General features: G+C 40.8%; 2 protein-coding genes across 4 annotated transcripts in view; both read right to left on the bottom strand.

Moving 5' to 3' along the window:
* Positions 1–3,465: 3,465 nt before the first annotated feature.
* wnt5a (wingless-type MMTV integration site family, member 5a) lies at positions 3,466–15,951 on the bottom strand. The gene is made up of 5 exons (XM_087780815.1): positions 15,372–15,951; positions 13,111–13,259; positions 9,461–9,708; positions 5,557–5,849; positions 3,466–5,085 (listed from the first exon to the last, which is right to left on the bottom strand). Exons 2-5 carry the CDS (start codon positions 13,245–13,247, stop codon positions 4,627–4,629), a joined length of 1,137 nt encoding a protein of 378 aa, XP_087636941.1. The 5' UTR covers positions 13,248–13,259; positions 15,372–15,951; the 3' UTR covers positions 3,466–4,626.
* A 1,744-nt stretch (positions 15,952–17,695) lies between these two features.
* LOC148059805 (ERC protein 2) overlaps positions 17,696–25,199 on the bottom strand; it is a 155,205-nt gene continuing 147,701 nt past the window's right edge. For all 3 annotated transcript variants that reach the window (XM_087781052.1, XM_087781050.1, XM_087781051.1), the window contains one exon: positions 17,696–18,527. The gene's annotated coding sequence lies outside the window, so the exon portion shown is untranslated. The remainder of the gene's footprint in view (positions 18,528–25,199) is intronic.

The following is a 25,199-nucleotide window of genomic DNA, read 5'->3' as shown; positions in this document are numbered from 1 at the left end:
ATCTTCAACCAACGTCTTCCTCTGTCGCTTCTCAAATCTTTCTCTTGAAAGTTTGGAGACAAAAACGCTGAAACTTGCTGAAAACACTTGAAAAAAATAACGGCGTCATAGAATCGCGCACCTGCAGGAAAAGCAGGTCACGTGACACGTGTACGTAATCTTATTGGCTGAGAGCGTGTTACCCAGGTGGAAACTATTAACGAGGGAGCTTGGTTAATTAGACAACTATAGTAAAACATATTTATAAATAATATACCTTGAGATATTTTGAAACAAAGACTGCAGAAAAATACTAAAAAATGAATTCATCTTGAGGAGGATGACACCTCTTATTCTGCTGTTCCATCGCATATTGGATTGTTTTCTTGAGGTTGTTTGAGTTCACTTTAAAGAATTTCCAACGAAGGGATGTTACAATAGTTTCACCCGACTTTGAACTGGGGGGAATAAATTAAATCAACTTTTCCAAGTTCAAATGGAAAGTGAATCATAATCACATATGTATTTTTATCGTGTATTATCCAATTTAATTTTGGAAAATGTGTCTATATGCGGCTGCTAGCCCGGACCCTCTATTTTTAAAACTATAATGAAACAGAAAGTTCGGTGTTTTTTCCACCAGATACATTTGTACCACAGCTGACATTGACGTTGAGGCTAAAGTCATGGGTGAATACATGTCAAAACTCGAATGAATAAACTGTGAAGATGTTAAGATATGGACTAAGCACCTAACTTTTAAAAAACACTTATTCATGTGAACAGCAGCGTACAACAGCCTCTCACCTGGCAAACCACACCTTTTCAGGTGAGGTATGTAAATATCCACACCGTCGCCCACATTCTCAGGGGATGCAGGTAGTGGAGTCGTACCTGTGCACCTGCAGGTGTCGGGTTCCCTCGGCGAACTGCACACCTGGATCTCCTTTTACGTTCAAACGAAACCAAGCTGCTGGAATGAAGCCTCTCTTTTGGCAGGAGAAGGTTCCTGATAAATCCTGGTGATGAAAAAAACGACATTACGTATATATAGAATAAACATTTCATTTCAGCTTCTCAGGCCGTCTGATGATTGGAGGCCGAATCAAAAATGTAAACGTCTGTCATGAAGTAACAAATTGTATCCAGAAGACGCGAGTGCACTGCCACACTTGACAGGGTCACATATGGAATGCGCTCCTGATGTCGGCATCATTTCTCCAGATGAAAAATGAGTACCTGTCAAAAGCCCTGACACCGCCATGGCAGAGTTTCCAGGGCCTTCTCCGAGCACCTCAGGCCTCCTCCTTGTGTAATCCCGTGTTTCTCATTATCTTCTTTTTTTCTTTCCTAGACACTACCCGTTCTCCACCAGACTGATGCATCCTGAAAATCCCTCTCCTCTATTCTCCCGTCATGGTGTGATTAATCAGCGTCAAGTGCAGCCACAACCGGAGCCCTGAGGGACACCACATTCTCAGTTGATCCGTCTCTATTAACACTCCTCGTATTCCAACGGGGCAAAACAGAAAACATGTCAGCAGGAAGTTTGTGGCTTCCTCTCGTGTGCAATGATACTTCAAAACACAGATGCCCAAAAGCTATTTTTATGGATTTTTTCCCCAACAAGTTGCTGTCAGACACTGACTTTTTAAGAGGAGCTTTTGAACATGTAAAACAAAATATGTATTATTTATAATATGAACACAGCAATTTATGTAACTTGTTACCTTTACATTGACTATTACAAAGACAGTTGACACTTAAACACTTGCAGGAGCCAAAGTCACCAACGTTAGAAGTATGTATGTGTTTTTAACCCAATACACGTTGAGCAAACCATCATTTGAAGCATTAAGAAAAAGTGTTTAAATAGATAGGAACCAAGCCGAGACGAGCCTTATAGACTAGAGACATCCAATGTGTGTCTTTATGGAGAGGACATGGAAGATCTAAAACATTGGCAAAGCACAATATTTTCCATTAAAGCATTTTTTTCTGGCTTAAACATTGGGTTAAATTGCACAGAGGTGGAAGACGTACGTTTAAAACCCTTGTTTACCATCTAAAATGGATAGTATTATTCAAGTATGACAGTTACAAAAGTATTTTCTTGACGTGACTACACAGTACAGTGAAAAAGTTTCCATTGCATTTTTTGTGATATAGTTACATATCGAAAAATCTTTAGAGACTTTGTGAAAGCATATCGATCTCCCCTTAAAATAACAATGTTTTATTTTAACAATAGTAATATAACCTAAACCTAAACCCCTATTACTGAAATATTTTCATACCTAAAACATATCAAGCAACCATAATCGTTGCGTTATCCATGGGTCAAGGTGACCCAGTGGCCGATGCGTTTGCGGTGAATGTCCTCTGTGTCTGCATATGTATTACTGTAAAACACCAGGGATACCTCAAACACATTTGTTGTCAGGCCACCGGGTCACCTTGACCCAGAGACTACAAGGGTTGATTTAATTTATTCTTTTGTTTTTTGGGGGAATTTGGGTTTTTCCGTCAGCTATATTAATCCATTTGTTCACATTTTCAAGAATAATGGAAACCTACATTGTTTTGACCCGTTTTAATTTAAAAAAATTTAACATCAATTCTTGTGCCCTTGAAAGGAAAAAAAAAATGCTTTGTTTGTTTAGCCAGCCCATAATACAGTACATTCTGTCAAGTAAAGATAAATATTAACTGAATGCTGTACTAGCTAGCATAGCTAGTCCTAGAAAAGCACTAGCGACTGTCATTCTTAGGTCAAATTTCCCACCCCATATAATTTTGTATCTTTAAATATATTGAGGATCTGAATTGTAAAATTATTCAAAGAAAAACCTTCCCAAATTAAGGATATATTTGAATGAAATAAATGAATGTATTTGGTTCCCGAATGGATTGCATGTTCATGGGGTGGTTTAGATGAATTCATCCATGAAAGTCGACATCTGGGTTAGACAGAAAATGGATAACATTAAAAGGAATTTAAGACCAAAGCAAATAAAAAAGCCAGTGTCGATTGACTTTCATTAGTTTGGTGGAAGGATTGCCAAAACCAAAACACACGTTATACATAAATGTTCACCTACTGACTAGCATGTAAAAATCAACATTTTAACTTTGATATAATCTTATTTGGAACCTTTAATGTAAAAGGTAAAAGAAAATGTGTTTTGGATTCCAAGCTTATATATTTCTTTTTATTACCTTTAGGTGTAGAAAGATGGTATGGTCTTTATTAGAGAGTCCCTTACCATTTACTGCCGCGGCGCCTTCCACAGCGTCTCCATAAGGAAACCAGTTATATGCTTTCCACAAATCCACAAAACACATGGGTGGTCACCCTCGCAGGCTCCTCCAGGATACTTCAAACACCAACGCTGGTCTGTTGATTCACTACCACGATGGCGTCGGTCCACATATTTAGACCACTTGAACTTTAACGAGAAAAAACGTGGAGCGACTTCCACCGAGTTGGTTTTTATATTTGATATTTATTGAAACAAAGTAGAGCCAATTTGTAAAAAGTAACAAAATATCAGCTATAACACATTTCAGTTGAACCAACCTCAAGTTCATGTTTTTAAATATACATTGTTGGATTGGCGAGAGAGAATTTTTGTCAGAATCATCACAGGGCGGGTGAGCAGAGTGGTCTTGGAAAAGTGTGAGTAAAGATCCGAAGTGACAGTGGACAGTTGTGAGTTTTCGTGGAACGATAAGGTGCATTTCCCTTTGAAAAACAAAACAAAAACCGTGAAGAGCCGCTTCAGTGACGAATTCCAAATGTGCTGGGTCTACGATGTGATGATGGCGATGAGCCGCTTGGCCGTAAAAGGGACTGGTTGAAGAAAATAAATACACTTTTACTGATTGACTGGATAGACAGACTATATACACACACACACACACAGAACATCGACTACTTCACCACGCTAACCACAACATTGCCCGTATATACTCAAACCTGGGTACGTATTGTAGAATATTGTTAAATGGATAATCTGGATTGATATTGAGACAGTGTAGGCTATAATATTGATATATTCTGCAGTTGTACTGGAGTTCAAAATAACAATTGATCAGACACGTTCACACTGAATCAAAGTGCATCATGATGTAGGGGCTTGTTGCAGCACATTTGGGGATCCAACCCCCCCCCCACCCCCACCCAACTTTTTAAATCCGAGTGAGATTAACCAACAGTGTTCCTCACTCTTCACGGTGAGATCGCCGCTGGGATGTGGTAGCTTGTTTGGGATTTAACCCATGAAACACATCCATGAACAACAGCCTCTGCACGACTACGCCTCATCCGTTTTTTTCCGAAAAAAGATTTGACTTTCAGGCACTTTAAAAAAAAAAAAAAAGGTTAAAATCAGCTGGTGATGACTTGGCCAGAATAAAACATAACAATCTCAAATAAATATTTCATGACAGTTTTCTGAAAAACATTTTTTTTTTTTTTCGAGGAAAAAAAAAAAAAAAAAAAAGTCAGTCTTTCTGCAAAGGCATAATTGTTTAACTCTATAAATATAATTTATATAGTTTCTTTCTTCCATTCTCTTCCTGTGATCGGCGTGCTGGCGAGTCCGCTGGCCGTCGTCCGCGAGCCACCGCACAGGGAATCACGCTCTACTTGCAGACGAATTGGTCTACCATTTTGGTGCAGCGCTTGCACTTGACGTAGCAGCACCAGTGGAACTTGCAGTGGCAGCGCTCCACGATCTCCGCCTTGAACTGGTCGTAGCCGCGGCCGCAGCACATGAGCTCGCAGCCGTCCATCCCCTCCGAGGTCTTGTTGCAAAGGCGCCCCACGGTGCCCAGGGAGCCCGTGGTCTGGTTCTTGTGGCAGTAGTCTGGACTGGTCTCTATGTAGACCAGGTCGTGGCTGGTCGGGGGGTTGAACTTGCTGTGCATGGGCACCATCTTGCCGCGGCCGTTGAGCTTCATGGACGCCGCGCTGTCGTACTTCTCCTTCAGCGTCTCGCCCACCTTGCGGAAGTCGGCCAGCTGCAGCCAGCAGGTCTTCAGGCTGCAGGAGCCGGAGACCCCGTGGCATTTGCAGGAAACGTGCGCAAGATCCGACACCGTCTGAAGGAAAAAAAAGGATCCGTTAAAACATCTTTCAGCTTCAGATCTCTTGCCGACAGATATCTGCTATCGAAAGTTTTCTTTGAGGTGGTTTCAAAAAGTCTGGGAGATGATGATGATTCAATCTCCTGTGGACGCGGAATGGCCTCTCTGTGCTCACCTCAGATGTATGAAGAGAATTTAATATCAATGACAATGAGGTAACCGCGAACAACGCACAAAAAGATCAGCACGGACATGTGATAACAGCAGAGGCATTTCCAGCTGGAGCTGTGTAAAGGCGTGACAATCGACCTTGGCAAGAAACCCTATCGCAGTCCAGTAATCTCCAACTGATTTGGAAGCGATATTTAACAATTTTATACTCAGTATAACGAACCGTCTGCCCCTTTTATGAACTGAAAACATCATAGTTTCCCCTAAAACGAGCCTGAAAATTCAACGTTTGCATTCACTGAGGTGGCATCGTACCCGTCTCCCGGCCTCGTTGTTGTGCAGGTTCATCATGAGTCGGGCGCTTTCCTGCGAGCCCTTGGGGTAGCTCTTCTCCCGCTCCCGGGCGTCCACGAACTCCTTGGAAAAGCGGTAGCCGTAGTTGAGGTTGTCCCCGCAGCCGCCCCAGAGCCAGTCCCGGGGCAGGTCTTTCGGCCGGGCGGCGCGGCTGCACCCGCAGCTGGAGAGCTCCCCCTCTCTGCAGGCCCGGCTCACCGCGTTCACCACGCCGGCGGCGCTGATGGCGTACGTGAACGCCGTTTCTCTGCTTCCTGTGGGCGAGAGGAGGGTCAAGCATGAATAGGTCGCTCCACGAAAAGTTATGTTTAGTATATTTAATTTTTCCATTATATCCACAACCGACCTTCAGATAAAAACAGTAAAACCAATTTCTCTAGTTTGCAGTTGTTGTTTTTTCTTTACTTAAATGTAACAAGTGTCTTAACATCTTAAGACTCACAGGCTAATCTCACTTAAGAAAGTGAGTTTTTTTTTCCTAAAATCAATCACTTTTCAGAAATTAGGAAAAATAAAATCAACATATCAGAATTTACATGACTTTTTTTTCTCTTTTCTTTCTGTTGGGCCAGGTAACAAATGCCTGATGGGTCGGTAGTGGTCCCCGGACCACTGCTCTGGTCTATACAAACACGCTGCTTCTTTAAGAGGTACCCCAAACATCTTTGCAAAAACCCTTGCAGGAGCCAAGATCCCAAGCAGGCAAAATCCAACCATAAAGCGGTTTAAAAATGTGATGAAGAGTGAGGAAGACTTTAAATTAAATTGGGGTGAAATTGATCACCCTACAACTTTGTAACTTTGAATATTTTGGAGCTTTTATGTGTCTCCAATTAATTTATCAAATTTTGGGACATTTTTATGACAGGGACACATCATTAATTTGAATGCAACAGGAACGTCCGTATGCATTACAATCAAAATAGATTGTTGTCCTTAGCGAGGTAGAACAATATCCACCAATAGAAAGAAGAATATTCTTTAGTCGTAAATATACTTCTTTTTTTTCCCACTGAAATCCAAAATGGTGGCGCTTTCAAAGTCCATATAACTATTGTTTCATCCAATATAAATCTGCAGTTCCATCAAGCTAGTGTCATTTTTTGTTTTAAGATTCTCTCAATGACATTTTATCCAGTGTGCACTTAAGTTCTGCTGATTATTTGAGCTGCAGGCATCTTGTCACCAACATGTTAAACAGGGAAATAGTTTGCTTTTGTTGGAGAATGGCCAGAGAGAGAATAGCGCCCTCCAGTGCCTTGAAGCGCAATTCAACACTGACAATGATTCTCTGAAGTTTTGAGTGTTGATGATTTAAAACAGTAGAATATCTTCTTGTTCAAATGACAATAACAGACACAAACTCGTACGGAGGTCGAAGGAAAGACGTTAAAGAGACGGAGAGCGGAAAAATGAGACGATCTCAATTGTCCAGATCTCTAGACGAAGACAATGGACGGAGACGACAGCGGCTGATGTAGGAGTGGAAAGCCCGACCGACGTCCAGGTGGAATACGCTGGCAGGAGGCGATCAGAGAGGGAAGCGAGATTTATCCGTCTCGTACGAGCTTCAATCCATCCCGAGGAAGTGGTGCCAGCAGACAGACGGACAGCTTGTCAAACAGACGCGTACAGAGGAGAACCTGTTTACTTGGCCCAGACTGGCCCTGAAATGGAAGTCGAGCTGCGGGAGCGAGGAGGAATGAGAGGAGTCGCTGATGAGGCTTCTGCGAGGAGTGATTTGTGGATGGGGGGGGGGAGGGAGTCTGCAGAGCCAGGCCCAGGAGGTGGAAAACCGTGTCCGACAGCGGAACGACGGGTACACCATTTTTTCCAGATATATTGTCTTCAAACTCACAATGAGAATCAGAGGGTGTTGAAAAAAAAAAAAAAAGTCTCCTGGAAGAACCAGACTCGCATCGGTGAGGTTGAAACCATTAGAAGTCAACAGACAATTACCGCCGACTCAGCAGTGTTTCCCTTAAGATCCGTTTCAATTGAGAATCCTGTCACACTTTGAAATATTCACCAGAGGTTTATCTTTCCTAAAACACCGGGCCTTGTACCCGGGATCGTTTGCAGACCTCTGGGTGATCGGTTTTCACTGGAACTTTCTTTCTGCCAAAGAAATTGTACCATGTAGTGGTGACAGCATGGTCTGCGGATCATCGCGAGTCACAGGAACATTATTTCTGGAAGGCCACGATGCCATCGAGCCCTTATAATGTTATTTTTAAAAGCTGTAATCACCACATACAGAATTCCATTCACCACTTATTCCATTCATCCTATTAGAAATGTGGCAGCGGAGGTCTCACTGACAGTTCCGTGAAGTATGTCGAAGGAAAACGGTGCGGTAGTTTGCAGTAACCCTTAAAATTGCGGCAGCTTGAAGAGGATGTCACTCACACGTCACGCCGACTCGAGCTAGCTAGCCGGTTAGCTTCACTTAAAAGAAGAGAGGTTATGCCATCATCCAATTTATCTGTCGATAAAATAATTTAAAACAGTGTTATTTGAAAATAGGATGGGAAACAGATGGTACAATTTTTTCTGGCGTGCAAGAATACCATCTGGACTCACACATTTTTTGAAGGATTCGTCCATGGTTCAGACGGATCTTCTTTGACGTGTGCTGTGCAAGCAAAAACTGTAAAACTGTGTCGCTTACACCATCAGCTGTCCCATTAAGCTCATTGCTAACAAAAATGCTTAAAAAATGCAATATTTTTTCATTTTTTATAAATCACACCAAGTGTGATACACATTGAAGCCATTTTCTATTTTAACATTGGATTTTGGGGAACCACGTATTGGGTTTTTGCCAAAGTATTTGCACTAGATGAAGGAAAATGATTTTTTTTTTTCACAATCCAGTAACTATTTTAAAATTTGTATTGCTGTTGATTGCATTGAGCTCAGAGGGGCAGCAGGTGGCGGTATCGACTCTGACTCAACAGGAGTACCGCATCATTTGACAGACTGAGGAATCTTCAAAAGATTTGTGGAGCCAGATTGTAATTTTTGAACACCATCAAGTGCTACATCTGTTTTTCTTTTAAGTATTTTCCTATTTTGCTGAGGAGAGATCCACCATATTAAATTATTTTTAATTCCCCGTTACATGGTGACACCATGGACTCACAACGTTCACACCTACACACAACTTGGAGCAGGGGTGGGTAGTTGAATTTCCGAAGGGGACACGTTATATACTGTGAACAATGTGGGGACTCAGTGATATGCCCAGGTTTAACTGAACTACATTTTCATATTTTTTGCTTTAATTTCACAGGTTCTTGCCGAAACTCACAGTGAATCATGTTCAGCATTAACATTAGTATTTTGCCCTTATGAAAAATTACAAATAGAATCTTTTACTTTCATTGTTCAATGGATCTAGTTTCTCCTGCACGCCCAACATGCTTCTTTCTCATCTACAAAACAAGTGCTCTTCTCAAAAGGAAACTACCAGGTTCTTTCATGGACTCCGGGAACAGGATGTCCTTTAAAGTGAAAATTGACCATTTTTACACGAGATCTGAGAAGCCAAATACACACAAAACAGACCTTCTCTGACAAGGTGATGTATGTCAGCTCGCCCGCCACACTCGCATTACTCCTAAGTACAGGGCAGCGACTACAGTGTGTGCATGTGTGTTTCATTCATCAAGGGAGAAGCACATTCTCTGCTTCCATTTCGCTCCATGACAGGATCTGGTTTTGTGAGCCACACATGATTTATCCAACAACATCACCCAACAACTATTCCGTCCAACAGCTGCCGAGCATCAACGGCACACACACGACAGTTAATCACGGACGAGGATGGGTCACATGCGGGGCCGGTGTTGTGTTTCCTCACCTATGTGCATGACCCGTCCGAATACAGAGGAGTTGTCCACCGTGCTGCAGTTCCACCGGCGATTCCGGAACTGGTACTGGCACTCCCGGATCCCGGTCTTGGCGCCTTCGCCGATGTACTGCATGTGGTCCTGGTAGAGCTGGCAGAGCTTCTTCTGGCCCTGGGACAGTCCGGCCAGCTGGCTGCACAGAGGCTGGGCACCTATGATGTAGGCCTCGGGGATCAGGAGCGGGTTCATTGCCAAAGACCTGGATGGTAGAGATACAAATGCAGTTGTTTTCACTCATGTATGTCACCAGCCAAACACTCACAAAAGCCTATTTTTTGGGGGGGGATTTTGGTCTCCTAACTAGAGGGTTCCATCCATTCTGTTCCTTATAAAATAAACGTGAGCAATATATATTTTTTACCAGTATAAATTCAATGTAATCAAGCTTTTAAAAAGTTCCACAGATTCCACGTGGACCCGATTAAATAAGCATATGATTAATATTATGATGAATGTTGGGAGGAAGACAAAGAAACAAGTATCAACCAATGTGCAAAGTTTGGGTTCATGGATGAATATAATGTTTGATTTAAATACGATGGAAATAATCAAATGTTTTTTTCCAAATTGAAAACTGAATTTTTCAATTAGAGATGAAGGGGAAAACACGCCACAATTAGATCAGAGATATATTCTTTAAAGGGAGGAAGGGGGGTTTGAGGGGGAAAGATATACATTTATCTGCCATTGTTATTTGTCTTCATTTTTAAGGAAATACATCCATTAATGTTTAAAAAACATACATTATGTCAGCATGTGTTAATATTGTCCATAAAACATAAATGCACAATTTATTTTTACAAACATAAATAGATCTTATAAGTGCAAGTGTAACGTATAAATATATTTACTTCAAGGTGTAAAGAACATGTTAAGCAACAGTCAGGTGTAAAAAAAAAAAATTTGAATGAACAGAACTGTAATATTGAGGTGACATATAAAACGATTTTATTAAGAGCTAAAGGTTTTTGTCAGAGGCCACACACTACATGACTTATTCTGCATTATGCAATTTGAAGTTTTTTTTTTTTTTCATGTTTAACACAACACTGAAATAAATGTAGCGGTTTCGCACTGAAAATGGCCATTAAAATCAATTCTCATTCTCATTCTGACACGACCCGTGCACCTTTCTCCGGACACGCCTGCTTTACATGTAACTGAACTCGAGAATATTTAGTTTGAACGCTAGCATCCCATTGATGCTTTAGCGGTGCTGGTGGGTGATCCACCGAAGGACGTTCAACTAAAGTGTGACTGAAACGTGTCACTGAGGAGGCTCTAAAAGTATTTACGACACTTGAGTTCAGGTCTATAAAAACTATAAATTTAAGCGATAACTTTGCTTAGACTTCTTCATTTGTCCCATATCTTGCACAGTAGCTTAATGCTAAGTAATGGGAGTTTATCGCCCCCCTGCTGAGATGATAAAGTAGACCTTTTTCAGGTGGAGACATCAAATAATCTTGGGTCAACACTCAAGTCACTTTTACTTGTAACACGAGTTATGAATTATGGAGAATTTAATGTAAAACGAAGGATGTCGCCGACACTTATTAGCATCTTGGTCTGGATAGTTCAAGGGGAAAGTAAAAAAAAAAAAAAGGTTTTATTCTGTGGGAGCTGTTATAGAAAGAAGAGTTTTGCCTTTCCATAGACAAGGAAGTCCTTTTTTTTTTAACCGTAGGCATGGGTAGAGGAAAGACTTGTCCAGAGTGTGAGAGGAAATGGACTCCCGAGCGAGACAATCATGGGATTATGAAGCTCCCAGATCCAAAACAGAAACCTGAATGTGGATGTGAGGGAACTTCACAAAAAGTTTAGAAAGCAGATTTCTTTTGATGGTTTGAATTTGGCCTCTTGAATCTTGGCCCCCCCAAGAATCAGAAGCAAGCGCCATCTTGATCCAGAGACGGGGAACAAAAATGAGGGTTTTGAAAACTATAGTTGGACATTGTGCAGTTGCGAGTGCTACGCCCCATCAGAACGGCAATCAAACCCCGAAGAGGCGAGCGCGGGTCTGCAGAGGAACAATAATGGATTGATAGAAAGAAGGATTCTGCTGCAGCGGAGAGAGACGAGCAGCACTACAAGCATCTGGTTCCAGGCCACAAGACAATTACAGCAGAGCATCCTTGGAGCCCCCAGAGAGGGACAATTAGCCCCCAGTGTAACATGATCGACCGGGGAAAGAACTGTACACGTACACATGGAGGAAAATCCAAAAACGCACACATACAAACACACACGTAGACTGACGCACACGCTCAGACTCTGGCGGTCTAAATCATTTACACCTGTGCGTCCTCGAGGAGAGGAAACTGAAAGAAACACACAGGTTTGCGGCCCAATACTGGGCTCTCCGAAAGGTCGGGTAATGTTTAAGCACAGAGCCGAGTCGGTGATCCTCAACGTTTTTTTTTGTTTTTGTTAGAGTCGGACCCCGCTACACTCCGAGAACCTCATTATCGCCTCGCTTGGAGCTATACCTGTGGAAATAGGCCCCATGATTCTGTTGCTAACTGTATGCTAGCAACAGATAAGGAAAAACTATTTTGATAAATAAAAACATACACATCTTACAACAAAAAGTTTACAATATAAAATATATAAAAAAAATAAATAGTAAATCCAAGCCATGGGGATGTCAATCAGCTTGTTAGCGTAAAGTATTAGAAGAGTGTCCATCTTAAACAGGGGTCGACTATTAGATTTACTGGGGGGCCACATCGTACACTGTGGATAAAAAGGAGCTTCATTACGTTGGGAAAACTTTAAGTTAAAAAAAAAAAATATTATTAAAAAAAAAAGCTGTAATTTGATTTCATATTATATAATATTTTATTCATTATTCAATGATTCATTATATAAAGAAAAACATATATATTTGTCATGTAAATGATTGAATTTGATATAAAAACACCCCCGAAAAAGAATAATAAAAGAAAAAAAGTCATTTAATGACATAAATAAGTAAAATAATTAAATTGTAAGCCATCAGAAATATTTATAAATTATCGTTTTTTATTGTTTTACTGTGACCTTGGGGTGGGGGCGCATAAATACAGTCAGAGGGCTGCATTTGGCCCCCGGGTCACACTTTGCCTGTGTTTGATCTCATAGATAAATAGCTGTGCAAGCTAGCAAGTCACATGTATAGTAAGTTAGCTTCCTAGCAAGCACACAAACACAACACTTGTGTGTCTATTCAAGGCCAACAGGAAGAAAAAAAAGGCATATAAAAGAATAACTATTGAAATATGTCACACGTTTCAGTCAACTTAAACATAAAATTGAATAAAAAAAATGTGTATTTAAGATCAAAAAATGTGAAAAGGTTAAGAAACTTTTTTATATAATGCAATTCTATAATATTTAAGGAATTTAGGCGTCACTCTGAGTAAGCCAATGCATCAGTCAGCAAGTAGCATTACTTCATACGTGTTGAGGCAGCGTTGACTTAGTTACACGTCAGGCTGTAACGTTCTATGAATCATGTCCAGAAAAAAAAAGCAAAGCATTTCCTTCAAACATTAAAGCTGGATGACCTAAACAAGTTGTTTTTTTTTTGTAGCCAGACTTTGGGAAGAGTCATACGCACCACCAGGAGTTGGCCTCCACCACCACCTGCATGAGGAGCGTGAGGAGCGTGAGGGCGAAGACGGAGTTCCTGGAGTCCAGCAGACTGCCCACGGCCCAGCAGGACGGCCTACACACACAGCCGAGTCCCAGCTTCATACTGCCGCCGGTCTGAGGGGAGGACAAGAAACAGGATGTGACTTTACCTGCCACTCATAAATCTCGCTCACAAAGTGGGGAGGACGACAGACTCCGCAGCCGCCAATGCTTTTCAGCTGCAGGAACATCGACACACACGCTCTGAGGCTGCACTTTGGTTGTCTGTATGTATGTGCCTGTGTGTGTGTGTGTGTGTGTGTGTGTGAGAGCCCCCCAGGCCCAGAGTGCCTCAACAACACAGCAGTCATCTGGCAGCAGGTCGGAGTGTGAATCACGTATGACTGATAGACGGGGAGCCGGAGAAGACATGATGACCATGAGACGCATTCCTGACGCGTCACATATGTACATATGCTAGATTTACAGTCGAGGCCTCTGCGTGCACTTTTATATTCATCTTTAGGAACAGCTGAAAGTGTGTTACACACACATGTGAGACTAGGTTTTAATGAATGTCACTAACTTATGTGATGGATTTTTTTTGTTATGTTTAATTAAAATGTAACTGTTAAAAAAAAAAACACTTCCTAAGTGAATGGCAGGATTTATCCTCAGCTACATAAGGAACCAGAGAACACCCTGGACAGGTCGCCAGTAAATTCACAAGGACACACACACACACACACACACACACACACACAAAAACCTAATTCTGGACAAATGAGGGACATCCATCAACCTCTATGTGTTGGGACTGTGGGAGTGAAAAATATTTACATTCATTTTGCAAACTAAACAGAGTTTAATAGTCTCATTAAATAAAGTGTGATTTAAAATGATGAGACAAGTGCAGGCCTTTTCACTCTCACGTGAAACTGGAGTGCAATAGGTTTTTAAATCACTTAAAAATGTGTCTATTAAGACTATTTTTTAATGAATGTAATTTACTAGTATGAAGAAGATTTAATCTGGTAAAAAAAAAAGACTAAAAACTACTGTACTAATAAATGCTTTTTATTTTTAAAAAGGTTATCGTTTGAGTTTCATTCATCTGTTGTTATTTTACTTCTTTTATCAACTTTTTAAAGAGGAAAGTCATACGGTGTGAGTTGTAGTGTCTTTTTTTGGAAGTTGGAAGCAAACGAATAATAAATATATTTAATCTTTTATTGATTTATAAAATTGTAAAATGTTTTTCTCATCCCTACACGGTTTAAATTTGTTTTTTGTTTTTAATAAACTGGTAAAACCGTTACAATAAAATCGTTAACCGTACTTGACGCAACTCCTTTTTTTATCCTAGTTATTTTCCACTTTTTAAATAAATAAAACTCGTCGTTTTTCTCCCGCAAATTGTATTTATTTATATAGTATGACATTAACCTACACATGGAGGAAACATTCGTCAGCCACGCTCCGTGACCCCTGCGAGCGTTTTGACCCGAGAAAAGTGCTGATCGTCGGTGACCTGATGACTGATGACTACCAGACCCGCTGGTGTGGCTGGAGCTGGCATCGAATTAAAGGAAAATTCACCGGAAAAGAGCAATTGTAGAATTGCTTGGGATGATAGATGTCGATGAGCCAGTTGCTTCCAGTTTTTGTTTTTAAAAGTTCGGGACGCGTTCATATATGATTTATTTTAATTATTTAACATATATAATATTTATTCAGAAGTTCCTTTATTTTTAAATTAAAAAAACAGGTTTTAAATTTACTTTTTTTCTCATTTTTAATTCCGTTTAATTATTTAGGGCACAGTTTTAATTTTGTTAACCAAATTCACTTTATATTATTGAACGAAAACTCGCTTTATTTCTGACATTTTGACGTTTCTTTTTCCCGTCATTCCGGCGTCAGTAAAACCAGGAGAGGGAGCCAAGGACTAGGATTTGAAAGGAGCAGCAGCAACAAAGAACATTGTCACTTTTTCTTCCCTGAACAACAACAAACACACAAAAAAATCCACAACCTTTTTATTTGTAAACGCAAAATCCTCGATAGTTTTGCTTTTGGGATTATTCTCAGCGGGGGATTTGACGCATGACAGCATGTTTTACACATCACATCTGTCAGGAGCGTTTGTTCACATCCAAGAAACAGTCCCGGTCAATAAAAATTCCCTTCTGACACATACACACACACTAAAACACACACACTTTTTCACTCAGACATCGCACTCACCAGAGTTTCAATCCGTCAGAAGTTGTAATCCACTTTTGAATGAAACGAATAAATCCCAGTTCAATCCAGGTGGATTTTAGATTCCAGGAGATTCTGTGTCAAAGTTCTTCAGAATTTTGGTTCCCAACTTTTTTTTTTAAGTTCGTAAGTTCGTAAGAGTTCGTTCAGTCCTGAAAACTCAAAACGGTGTTTGATTTAAAAAAAATTAAAATAAAAGTCGTTGTCGGAGGAGGATCGAGACTTAAAGGGACTGACTGAAAGAGTGACACCTCCACAGGTTCAGGTCATGGTTTTACCTGCACAGGGGTCTGCTCGGGGGGCCACGCCGCGATCGACCTCTTAGTGTCACTTCCATTCTAGAGGGGACGCAGTCTCCAGCCACACCGGGGTCAACAAGTGGTCCCGCTCGCCGGCTCGACCCGACACGACATCGAGTCCAGACAATATGTTCCGAGGGGTCCAAACTGGTCGCGGGGGTCTCGGTGCCAAGAGAGGAAACGAACCCAGCGTGTGAACAACAGCGGCTTTTTTTTGCTGAGGGCTTGTGTCCGCCTCCTCCTCCGTGCGTGTGCGTGCCGGAGTGAAGTATCCGAGACTGATCCGCCTTCTCTTTGCCTTTTCTCCCTCACCTGCTCCAGTCACCACCTCCCTCTCTCTCTCCCTCTCTCTCTCCCTCCCTCTCTCTCTCTCGTGGATGCGCCTTCAGACTGCGCATGCGCCTCCTCTAATTCCTCCCGATTTTTCAAGATGCGAGGAATTTTCGGTGGAGGTGAGAGAAAAAAGGGTGGAACAGGCTGTAACAAAACAAGCTTCTCTATTACCTAAAATAAACGTATAAAGCACCCCGGGGCTGTTTTTTGGCCCCGTCCATACCAGAGCCCGGATTTTTTTTTTCACCCGGGCCAAAAGATCCAGTTACCGCTCGGTCCAGACAAGAAGCTCTCATCACCTGCGAGAGGTTTTTTTTTTTTTTGTTTTAACTTTTTTTATGGTGCATTGTCCGAAAAAAAAATATGGCTCTCAAGTGATAGTCTCGCGTGAGTCACGTGGATTTTCCAAAAACTCCCGAGGACAAAAACAAGGCCTTTTCAGGGGCCAAAAAAGTGTTTAAATAATCTGAAACTGTACCTTGAAATACTTGATATCGTAGGAAATATAAAAGAATAATTTTGTATTTATGAAGGAAGTTGAGATATTCTCCCATGAAAGTAAAAAACAATTCCTATGAAATTATTTATATTTAGTCAGCACTGGCTGCATTTACGACAGTTGGAACTTAAATTAATATAAATGAATTAAATAAAATTAAAATAACGAGTGAACTTGAATTTCTTTGCGTGATTTTGAGTCTCATGTTTTTGTGTCGAATGCAAAAACACCAGAATTGTGTTGAATTGCACTTTAAACATCAAAGTTGATTTAAAATAATCTTAAATGTTACTTTTAATGATGAGATAAGAAAATACATGTGATGAAGCCGTGGGGAGTTAAAAAAGGAAGAGTTGTTTTTATGAAGGAAGTCGACAATTCTACCACAGAAGTTCATTCTCATACTTTAATCATTTCAATTATTTATTCTTCATTTATTAAGGTTTTTGGATCAATGTGGGCCCAACGATGGAATTGAAGCGTCCTCACTTGGCCCAGAACCAAATCCAGTGTCAGGTATTTTCCTTCCTCTTCAGTAAATATCTCGTCTTAGTCTTGAGTTGCACCATTCCATGGGTTTTCACTCAGTCCAGCTGTGACCCTAGCTTACTGGGAAGGTGTCGGTGAATGACTGAATTAGAGTTTCTTTCAAAAATTTAAGAGTTAATATGCTTCAAATCTAACTAAGTCAGCAGTAACAGTTAAATAAAAAATAAAAAATACAACAAAAAAATGTCAAACTATTTTTTTTTTTAAGGTATAAAAATATCAGATGAATTTACTTATACTGGGAATTCTCATCATTTTTTGGTGCCAAAACACCATAATTGTGTTGAATTGCACTTAAAACATTCAAGCTAGCGCTCCGCCCTCCTCCCTCGCCGTGCCTCCCACCTCCGTCCACCCTCCCTCGTCCACCCACATGTTCCCCCTCGGAAGAAAAAACTGGGCAACATCTGGCTGAGTTTATGAGGAGGGGTGGGGGGGGGGAGCAAGAGAGAAATGATTGGTAGACCATGAAAAGTGGGAAGAATTCTTTCAAGAGCCTATTGTTGTAGTCGACATTAGCCGCGGTGAAACATTAATCTTGTGAAAATACGCAGTGTTGCGCTCCAATTTACCAATAACACCATCCATGTCAACGGTCACGTCGGAATACAACAAATGTGGTCGGAGTTCGCATGAAAACAGATTTTATTCAGACAGGCTGAGCACTGCAAAAAAAGAAGAAAAATAAAATACACAGTGGAGCGATTAATGGGTGAAAACCCCCAAAATCTTCACAGGAACTACACATTCACTCAAGCACACAGTACAAAAAGTGCACACAAAAGGGGCGAAAGGACAAAAACACTTTAAGAGAAGTAAGTCACATCCAGCTGAAGTGGCACTCAGAGACGCTTTTCATGTAGAAAAAGCAGGTGAAACAAAAGGGAAAAACAGGAGGGACCATTTGGACCGGCTCGTACAGGTGGACGGTCCTTCTGAAGTCCTCGAGGAAGGATGAGTCGTAAACCAGGACGTCTCGTTTTTGGCACATTCGATTAAAAAAAAAGGTCTCTGTGGATTTTGAGGTCCATGTTGTGATGTTTGCAAGAGTCCACTAAGCTAGCTGCAGAAGTAAACACCGCCATCATCAAGCGGTCCTGGACTTGGCAGGGGTTCCCGGGCCGGTTCCATTGGCTCGGCGCGGCTACTCTGGTAGTCGACAGTGGTGGAAACGATTCTCGGTTGATGTGGAGCCAGAAGTTCTGGAGCTGTAAAATGAATCCAACTCCCCGTCTATTGGAAACAGCGAGGGGCGAGCGAAGGAAGTGGGTCACACGCCAGTACTTCGGAGCTCCGAGCCGATGACTGACGTTCACCCACGATGGGGTTAAGGGCATTTGTCGCTGAAGGAGAGGACATTCTGCCATGAATAGCTGTTTATATGTGCGCCTGTTGGTCAGAACACTGGGAAGACTGTGTGTCCTCGCACTCGGGGCGCCTCGTACCTGTGTTTCCAAGCTGTGGGGAGAGAAAAGCATGAGTCAGACGCAAACAGGACCATTTGCAGATGCTCATCAAACGATGATCTTGCAGCTGGTGATAGGATTTCAATAGAATATAACGAAAATAACTGACAAGTATCATTTAGACTTTTTCTACAAACGCCAGCAAGATGTCGGCGACATTTTAATCTTGCGCGCTACAAGGTTTAGCAGATAGAAAGTTTGGTATGAGGAACAGAAAATTGAAAAAAATGGAAAAATAGAAAATAGAAAAACTATTTTGTGGCCAAATTATCTACAAATCTTTTTAATTTTATTTTTCTTAAAGCAGTAATTATTATTTCCTAGACTCAAACTGTTATGCTCCTACTAGTTATGCTGGTTTACTTTTCATTTAAATGGATTTTATTTCAGGCCGTGTACTTAAAAAAAAAAGAAAAAAAAAGGTGTCATCAAATTTTGCTCAAAATGATGAAACAAAAGACTTAATACCTCATAGGGTCACTCAGGGGTAACAGATGCTAGGTGTTGAGTCAAGATACGATAAACTCGGATAAAAAAATGAACTGAAAATAAATCGTACCTAACATCATCAGGTTATTTATATTTCCTTCTATTAGTAACCTGTCCAAAATGAGGACGTAAAACCAAATATAAAACAAAGTATATATATATTTATATATATACTTCTGTTTAGGTAAAGAGGGAAAAGATAGAAGAAATAAATAGTACATTTAAATATGCTTTAAACAGCAACATTACATGTTAAAAACCATTAAGGAAGTGGATTTATTTGCTAACACTCTGTGAGTTTCCCCTCTTATATTCCGTTTAATTGAAATGTCACTCACGCTGGCAGAATTGTGGAAACGGCTCAGGAAAAGAGGCTCAAATTCATCTTGTCTAATATATCACATTATGGCGCTTAATACGAGTCAAGGGGGCCACACATGCTTTCGCCTGGGATTCCCATCGTTTCCCGGGACAGAGGGAAGTACAGAAATGTCCATTTCAATTCGAGACGGATCCCGACCATAACTATAGCTTAACCATTTGTGTTCCACTAATCATCTGGCGAGGGTCCAGAAGTCTGGGTTGGCCGCGGCCCAAACATCAAGTGCTCATTAATAAAAAAAGGAGGGGAGAGGAAAAAAAAAAAAAAAAAAGTCCCTGTGTTGGAATGTGTCTGTTATTCCGGGCAGTGCAGCAGTCAGTAACAACTCACTTCTATCCGGAGGGTTTGGGGGAAGAAAAAAAAAAAAAAAAAAAGAAACAATGATGTATGTCTCGCACACTGGGGGCGCCTCATTGGCTGAGCAAACAGGCCCCAGAATAACTACCAATCACGGAGGACATTATCATCAGTCACGGAGAGGACACACGTTAAATCACAAAGATAAACGCAGGTAAATGGAACGGAAATGACGCGGCCTATCACTCAAGGCTGAGTGTCACTGAAGACGTTATCGGTGTTTCCCGGGTCACATGTTCTCTGATCGGCCACCGGGGCGAGGGGAGCGTTTCGTTACAGATGCCACAATTAAAGTAGCATCGTTTGTTCTGCGACGCGACCGTGTGTGTCTGCACACGAATCCGTCGACGTTTTGGAAGCCGATCTCTGGTTTCGCTGCCGTCATCCGCACTTAAGTTAATGATTTGGGGAGCAGAGGAATCAAGGAATACGCCCCTGGCGGTGCAGGATCGAGAACCCGACCTGCCCGCTGATGCGCTCCTCTTTCTTCTCTGTCAACACCTCTCCGGCTCGACACAACAGATGCATTCACCGCACCAACTCGCGCTGACGCCTGCGTTTGTCGTGTTAATGATGTGGCAAGCATCGCTATGTGCTCACGGGAGTTTATTGGCGTCTGATTATTCTAAGTGTCAACATGCTGGGGCTGAGATTGATGGAGCTTTTATTGACTTACTCTGACACAGACGCACTTCTCTGAAGTGTATTTTCTATTATAGCTACAGTCTCTGATCATGCTTTTTTTTATTATTATTTGACTCCATGGTTTATTTCTATCTCAACTTCTTTGTTGTACAATCAATTATAAACAATCATACATTTAAACAGTACACATTTTTTTCCACAAGAAAAAGTTCCTTTTTAGAGTTATAGGCAAAAACTTATGTAGACATTAGACTAGAAGCAACCACGATATTTACCCAGAGTCCTTCCTGTCAGTGAGTGCTGACTGTCCTAGCAGTGTCTGTTAAATCAAGTTTAAAATATAGACTAAGTTTAGGTTATTCGGGAACAATTCCTTATTACAAGATGGACCTAATGGACAGTCACCATGGAGGTATTTGAACAAAGGTGAAGAAGAAGACAACTGAGAACCAGTAGATACATTAAGATCGATATAGTTTGTTTTCAAAACTCTATATATACCTTTAAAAAGGTACAGATTACTCTGAAAATAACCCAGAAACGTAGTAGTCATGAGAGTGAGTAGAAAATAAGTAAAGTGGATTGACAACAGGTCACGAAAATATTTAATTTATATAGTGGGGAAAGGGTACGTAATCTTAAAGGTGGGGTAGATTATCTTCAGAACGTTGTGAGCAAGCTTCATTTTGAATTCTAAAGTGTCGATGCTGTATTTCTTAATTTTGAAATTTCTGTCCGTGAATTAGTACTCAATATTGTGTCAAACTGGTTGAAGATATACATTTGTTTTATATCGACCAGTGTTGGGAGTAACAAGTTATTAAGTATCTTAAAGTAACTACGGCCGTTTTTCCGGTAGCAAGTGCTAAAACATTAATTTTTCCATTTTTACAGAACAACTTTTTATCAATAGATGATGAAAATGACTTTTATGTTATTAGTCGTTAAAAAATACATTTTCAATGACATTTACAATAAAGTTTTTAACAGAGTTGATGGTATTGTTTTTGTAATAGGTTTGTGTGATTAATAGTTAAATTAAAGAAATTATAATTTTGAAAAAAAGTTATCTGCAATCAAATTTGGATACTTTCCCTAGTAACTAATTACTTTGACAGTATCGAGTTACTTCAAGTAACCCAGCACTATTTTAAAGTTACCAACCCAACAATGATTTTGACAACATACTTGGCTGCAATTGGGATGTGAAGCAGATTTTTAGCATAATATTAAAAACTAAAACTAAAAAGTACGTGGCCATTAAGTTAAAAAAAAAAATTGAGAAAAACAAATGTCTCGGCATTTAAAGTTGCGCAACATTTCAGGACAATACACTGCAAAAACACAAAGAGCACTTTGGAGTGCTCGTTGGAATGTCCGAATTCAAAGGAATGGCCAAACTGATAAAAGTGAAAGATTACCACTTGACACTCTCCTGCACTATCACCGAGCCACTTCACTCAAGGTTGGTCAAGTGAGGGAGTTAAAACGCACTTGCTAATGGATTTCCCTCAACACACACACTTACACACAGACGAGGAAAAAAAACAAACAACAACTTTCCATATTTAACCGTCAGAAACGGTTCCCACCACCGATGCACGGAGCTCGCCATCATCTCGCTCTTATTCCAATCAGTCATTCCTATCTACGAGTCCATGAGTAATCGACCCGCCTCTCCTCCGCTCGGAGGCAGGGAGAGCACTTTCTCATATTAATAGCGGGCCGCCTTGCAGCCGGAGACAAGAAAATGATTGACTTATCAAAACGTGCAGATCTGGCGGAGATGAAAAAGTTGTTTATTCAGCTTAGTGCTCCTGTGTTGTGACGAGTCGCCGCGCACGCATTCCTGCGCACCGGTATTAATCAGCGTGGTGTTGACTCGGCTCGGTCCTGTTTTTCTCGACGAGTTTACATTTCATGTCTTTCTGGCAATCTGTTTGCAAGGGGCATGGAACCCGGGAGCAGACGAAATTCATCTTGTCTTTAAGTACTGCTAATATAAACTGCCTGTTAAAAAGGACCCTTGAAGAATCTCAGGACCACCAGTGCTAAAGGATGCTCTTTGAGACGGAATTAGCTTGCGGTCGGTGTTCTTTCACCCCGACAAAAAAAGAGAGAAACACACTAAATTAAATTACAAGTACAAAGACCCCCCGCCAAGTTCCCTCCACAAATGGGACGGACTTAAAACTAGAAATTCTGGGAAGAAAACGGGGTGAAATACAGTGCCGTGAGGCGATGGTCGCACGCACCAAAAAAATACATTAAAATAAGTTCAGTTAAGTCACACATAGTTTTTTTCCTCTGAGAAGAAAAAGTAATTTGAAAGTTGACTTAGAAAAGGACCACAGAGGAGATCGTGTTCCACACAGGATGGTCGGTCAAAGGAATAGCCGTTATGATAAAAACGCCCGGCAAAGAAAACAACGACAAGACGAATCATTAGTCTGATCCTGTGTCAGATTTATTGAGTCTCGGTCGTGATGATGATTCGACGTCCAGAAAAATATTCCTGACCGAAACGTGGTGAAAGCACTTAAAACATAATCCACGGCGTTGATCTAATATCACACGTTTCCATGGACGTCAAACTCAGATTACATATTAGGGGATGAAAAACCAAATATCCAGATTTTGGTGCAGATGTAGATTCCATCAACTGGTGCAGTTTTTTCCTTGTTGCTCTGAGCAAGAAACAGGAGACAAGAGTAGGTTCACACCAGCTTTGAAGCATTGACGCAATAGATGTGAAGCCAAACCTGTTGCTCTCTCACAAGTACGTCACAGGTAGGTTATGGTGAAGATGAACCGTGACGACAAAAAGAGGTGCAGCAATTAAGGCTGGCTAAGATGGTGGATTTCTATCCAAATCCCCATAAAATTGGGCAACTTTTTATATTGGTTTCGGAGCTCAACGAACTTGTCTGTGCAGGACGGCCATGCTAGGAAGTTTCATTTATAACGGATTAAAGGTCAAATTAATTGTTCTTCAAGTCACCACCCAGTACTTTCTTCAAGTTTGTTTAAAAAAAGGTCCTTTAACAGCGAAGGCATTTATTTTAAAATTTCATTAAAAATCATTTTTAAATTATTGTAAATCAGGATTTTTCATTTAATCAATCCAGTAGTCATGTACATTTTACAAACTTGAGCAAAATGTCCAAAAAATGCTTCTTTGCGACATGGATTCGTAATGTTAGGAGTTCAATTAATTCTCCTCGTGCTTGCTTAGGTTTACTCTGGGTTCTCTGGTTTTAAATATGTATATTTTTGTTGAACTAGTTGAATGTTACACCTGTATACACTACAACTAAAGCTGTATTAAACAAAACTGATTTAAACTCTCAATAACCAACTTATCTGATACAAATTACTAGTAAAAACTATACATATCGTATATTCTATAAACAAAATGTTTGATAAGTCTCGACATCATTAAGAAGCTGTTTTTTTTTATCAATTTTCTACTAAGTTGGTACAATTAAATATGAAAACTAGAACATTTTCACTTTCAACTATCTTTACAAAATAAAAAAAAGTGTATTAGCTTTATTCGCTCTTGTATTTTATTTATTTTGTATTTGTATTATTTTTCCACATTTTTTGTTCTTGAAAGGTTTTTTCAAGGTTTTAGGTTTTGTGAATGGAGGTGAGAGCAGCAGCAGTTAGAAGCCATACGAGTGAATAACATGTTTTAAAATGTTCTTGAATAAAGTCTGAAGTACAGATCACCACCAAACATAGTCAACTGATCCCTGTCCTATAGTCGACAAGATTGTGACCAACTGTAAATAAAAGAGGTGATTAACTAAATTTAAAAACCGACTTTAATCGTCTTCTCAAATATAAAACCATATATATTTTGATCTTAGAAGAGAAATAGGTTTAAAGTATCTTTCCATCGATGGCTACCATGTAGCGGGGGGGCAACCATCACTTTGAGGGCACTCTCCTCCCTTCTTTTTAAGCTTGAATTTTACAACTTCCTCCTGGTTAGGGGCTGTAGCTCTAACCCAAACAAAACTCCATTTTTTAGTTATTGGCCCTCATGGCATGTAATGGAGAATCAAGCTAATTATCCCTACAGCTGTTTTCACTTGCTTTTTATGTAAGCAATACCTGGCTGATCCAGAGAGCAACAGTGAGGCCCTTCTTAGTGCTCCAGGCCTCCAGGCCGGCTGGAATTAGAGAGCAAAATGCCCCCTGCAACCCCCCCACAACACTGCCCATGCAACCATATCGACCTAAAGCACCAGCGACCTCCCTCCCTCCTTCACGTCCACTCAAAGTTCACCGGTTAAGATGGATCTCCACGACAAGTGCTCCTTTCCCTCCACTGATGGTAATTAATGACGGAGGTGAGCTCGGGTGTGGCCCCTCATCAAATTGGAACCATCTCCCGCCGTCCGACGGCTTGAAAGAGAAAGAGCGAGTGCAGAAAAAAGGGGGGTCGACGGAGGGGGGGAACGGTAGAGTGTAGGGGAGTAAGGGGAGAAAAAAAAACAACCCCTCACAGGCTAATTACATAATTTCCTTCATCTGAGCAAACACGTAGTGGGTGAAAGCAAGTGTGAGCGAGTCACACAGATGCCAGTCCGGGAGGTGGAGGGGTGCTTTCTAGAAACTGGAGTTCCTCCCAGGCAACTTGAACCGAATCACTTCCAAAAACTGAACTAATGACTGCGACTGAAAATCCATTAATGGGAGCCGATGATCTGTTCTTCTCGGCACCACTAGGTGGAGTTGATCAGATGAATCCCTGTCTTACAGCTTGTTTTTGACAACTCG

Source organism: Callionymus lyra, chromosome 19 (genome assembly GCF_982586985.1).
Source record: "Callionymus lyra chromosome 19, fCalLyr1.hap1.1, whole genome shotgun sequence".
Lineage (NCBI taxonomy): Eukaryota > Metazoa > Chordata > Actinopteri > Syngnathiformes > Callionymidae > Callionymus > Callionymus lyra.
Note: the sequence above shows the minus strand (reverse complement) of the source record. Positions and strands in the feature narration are given on the sequence as shown.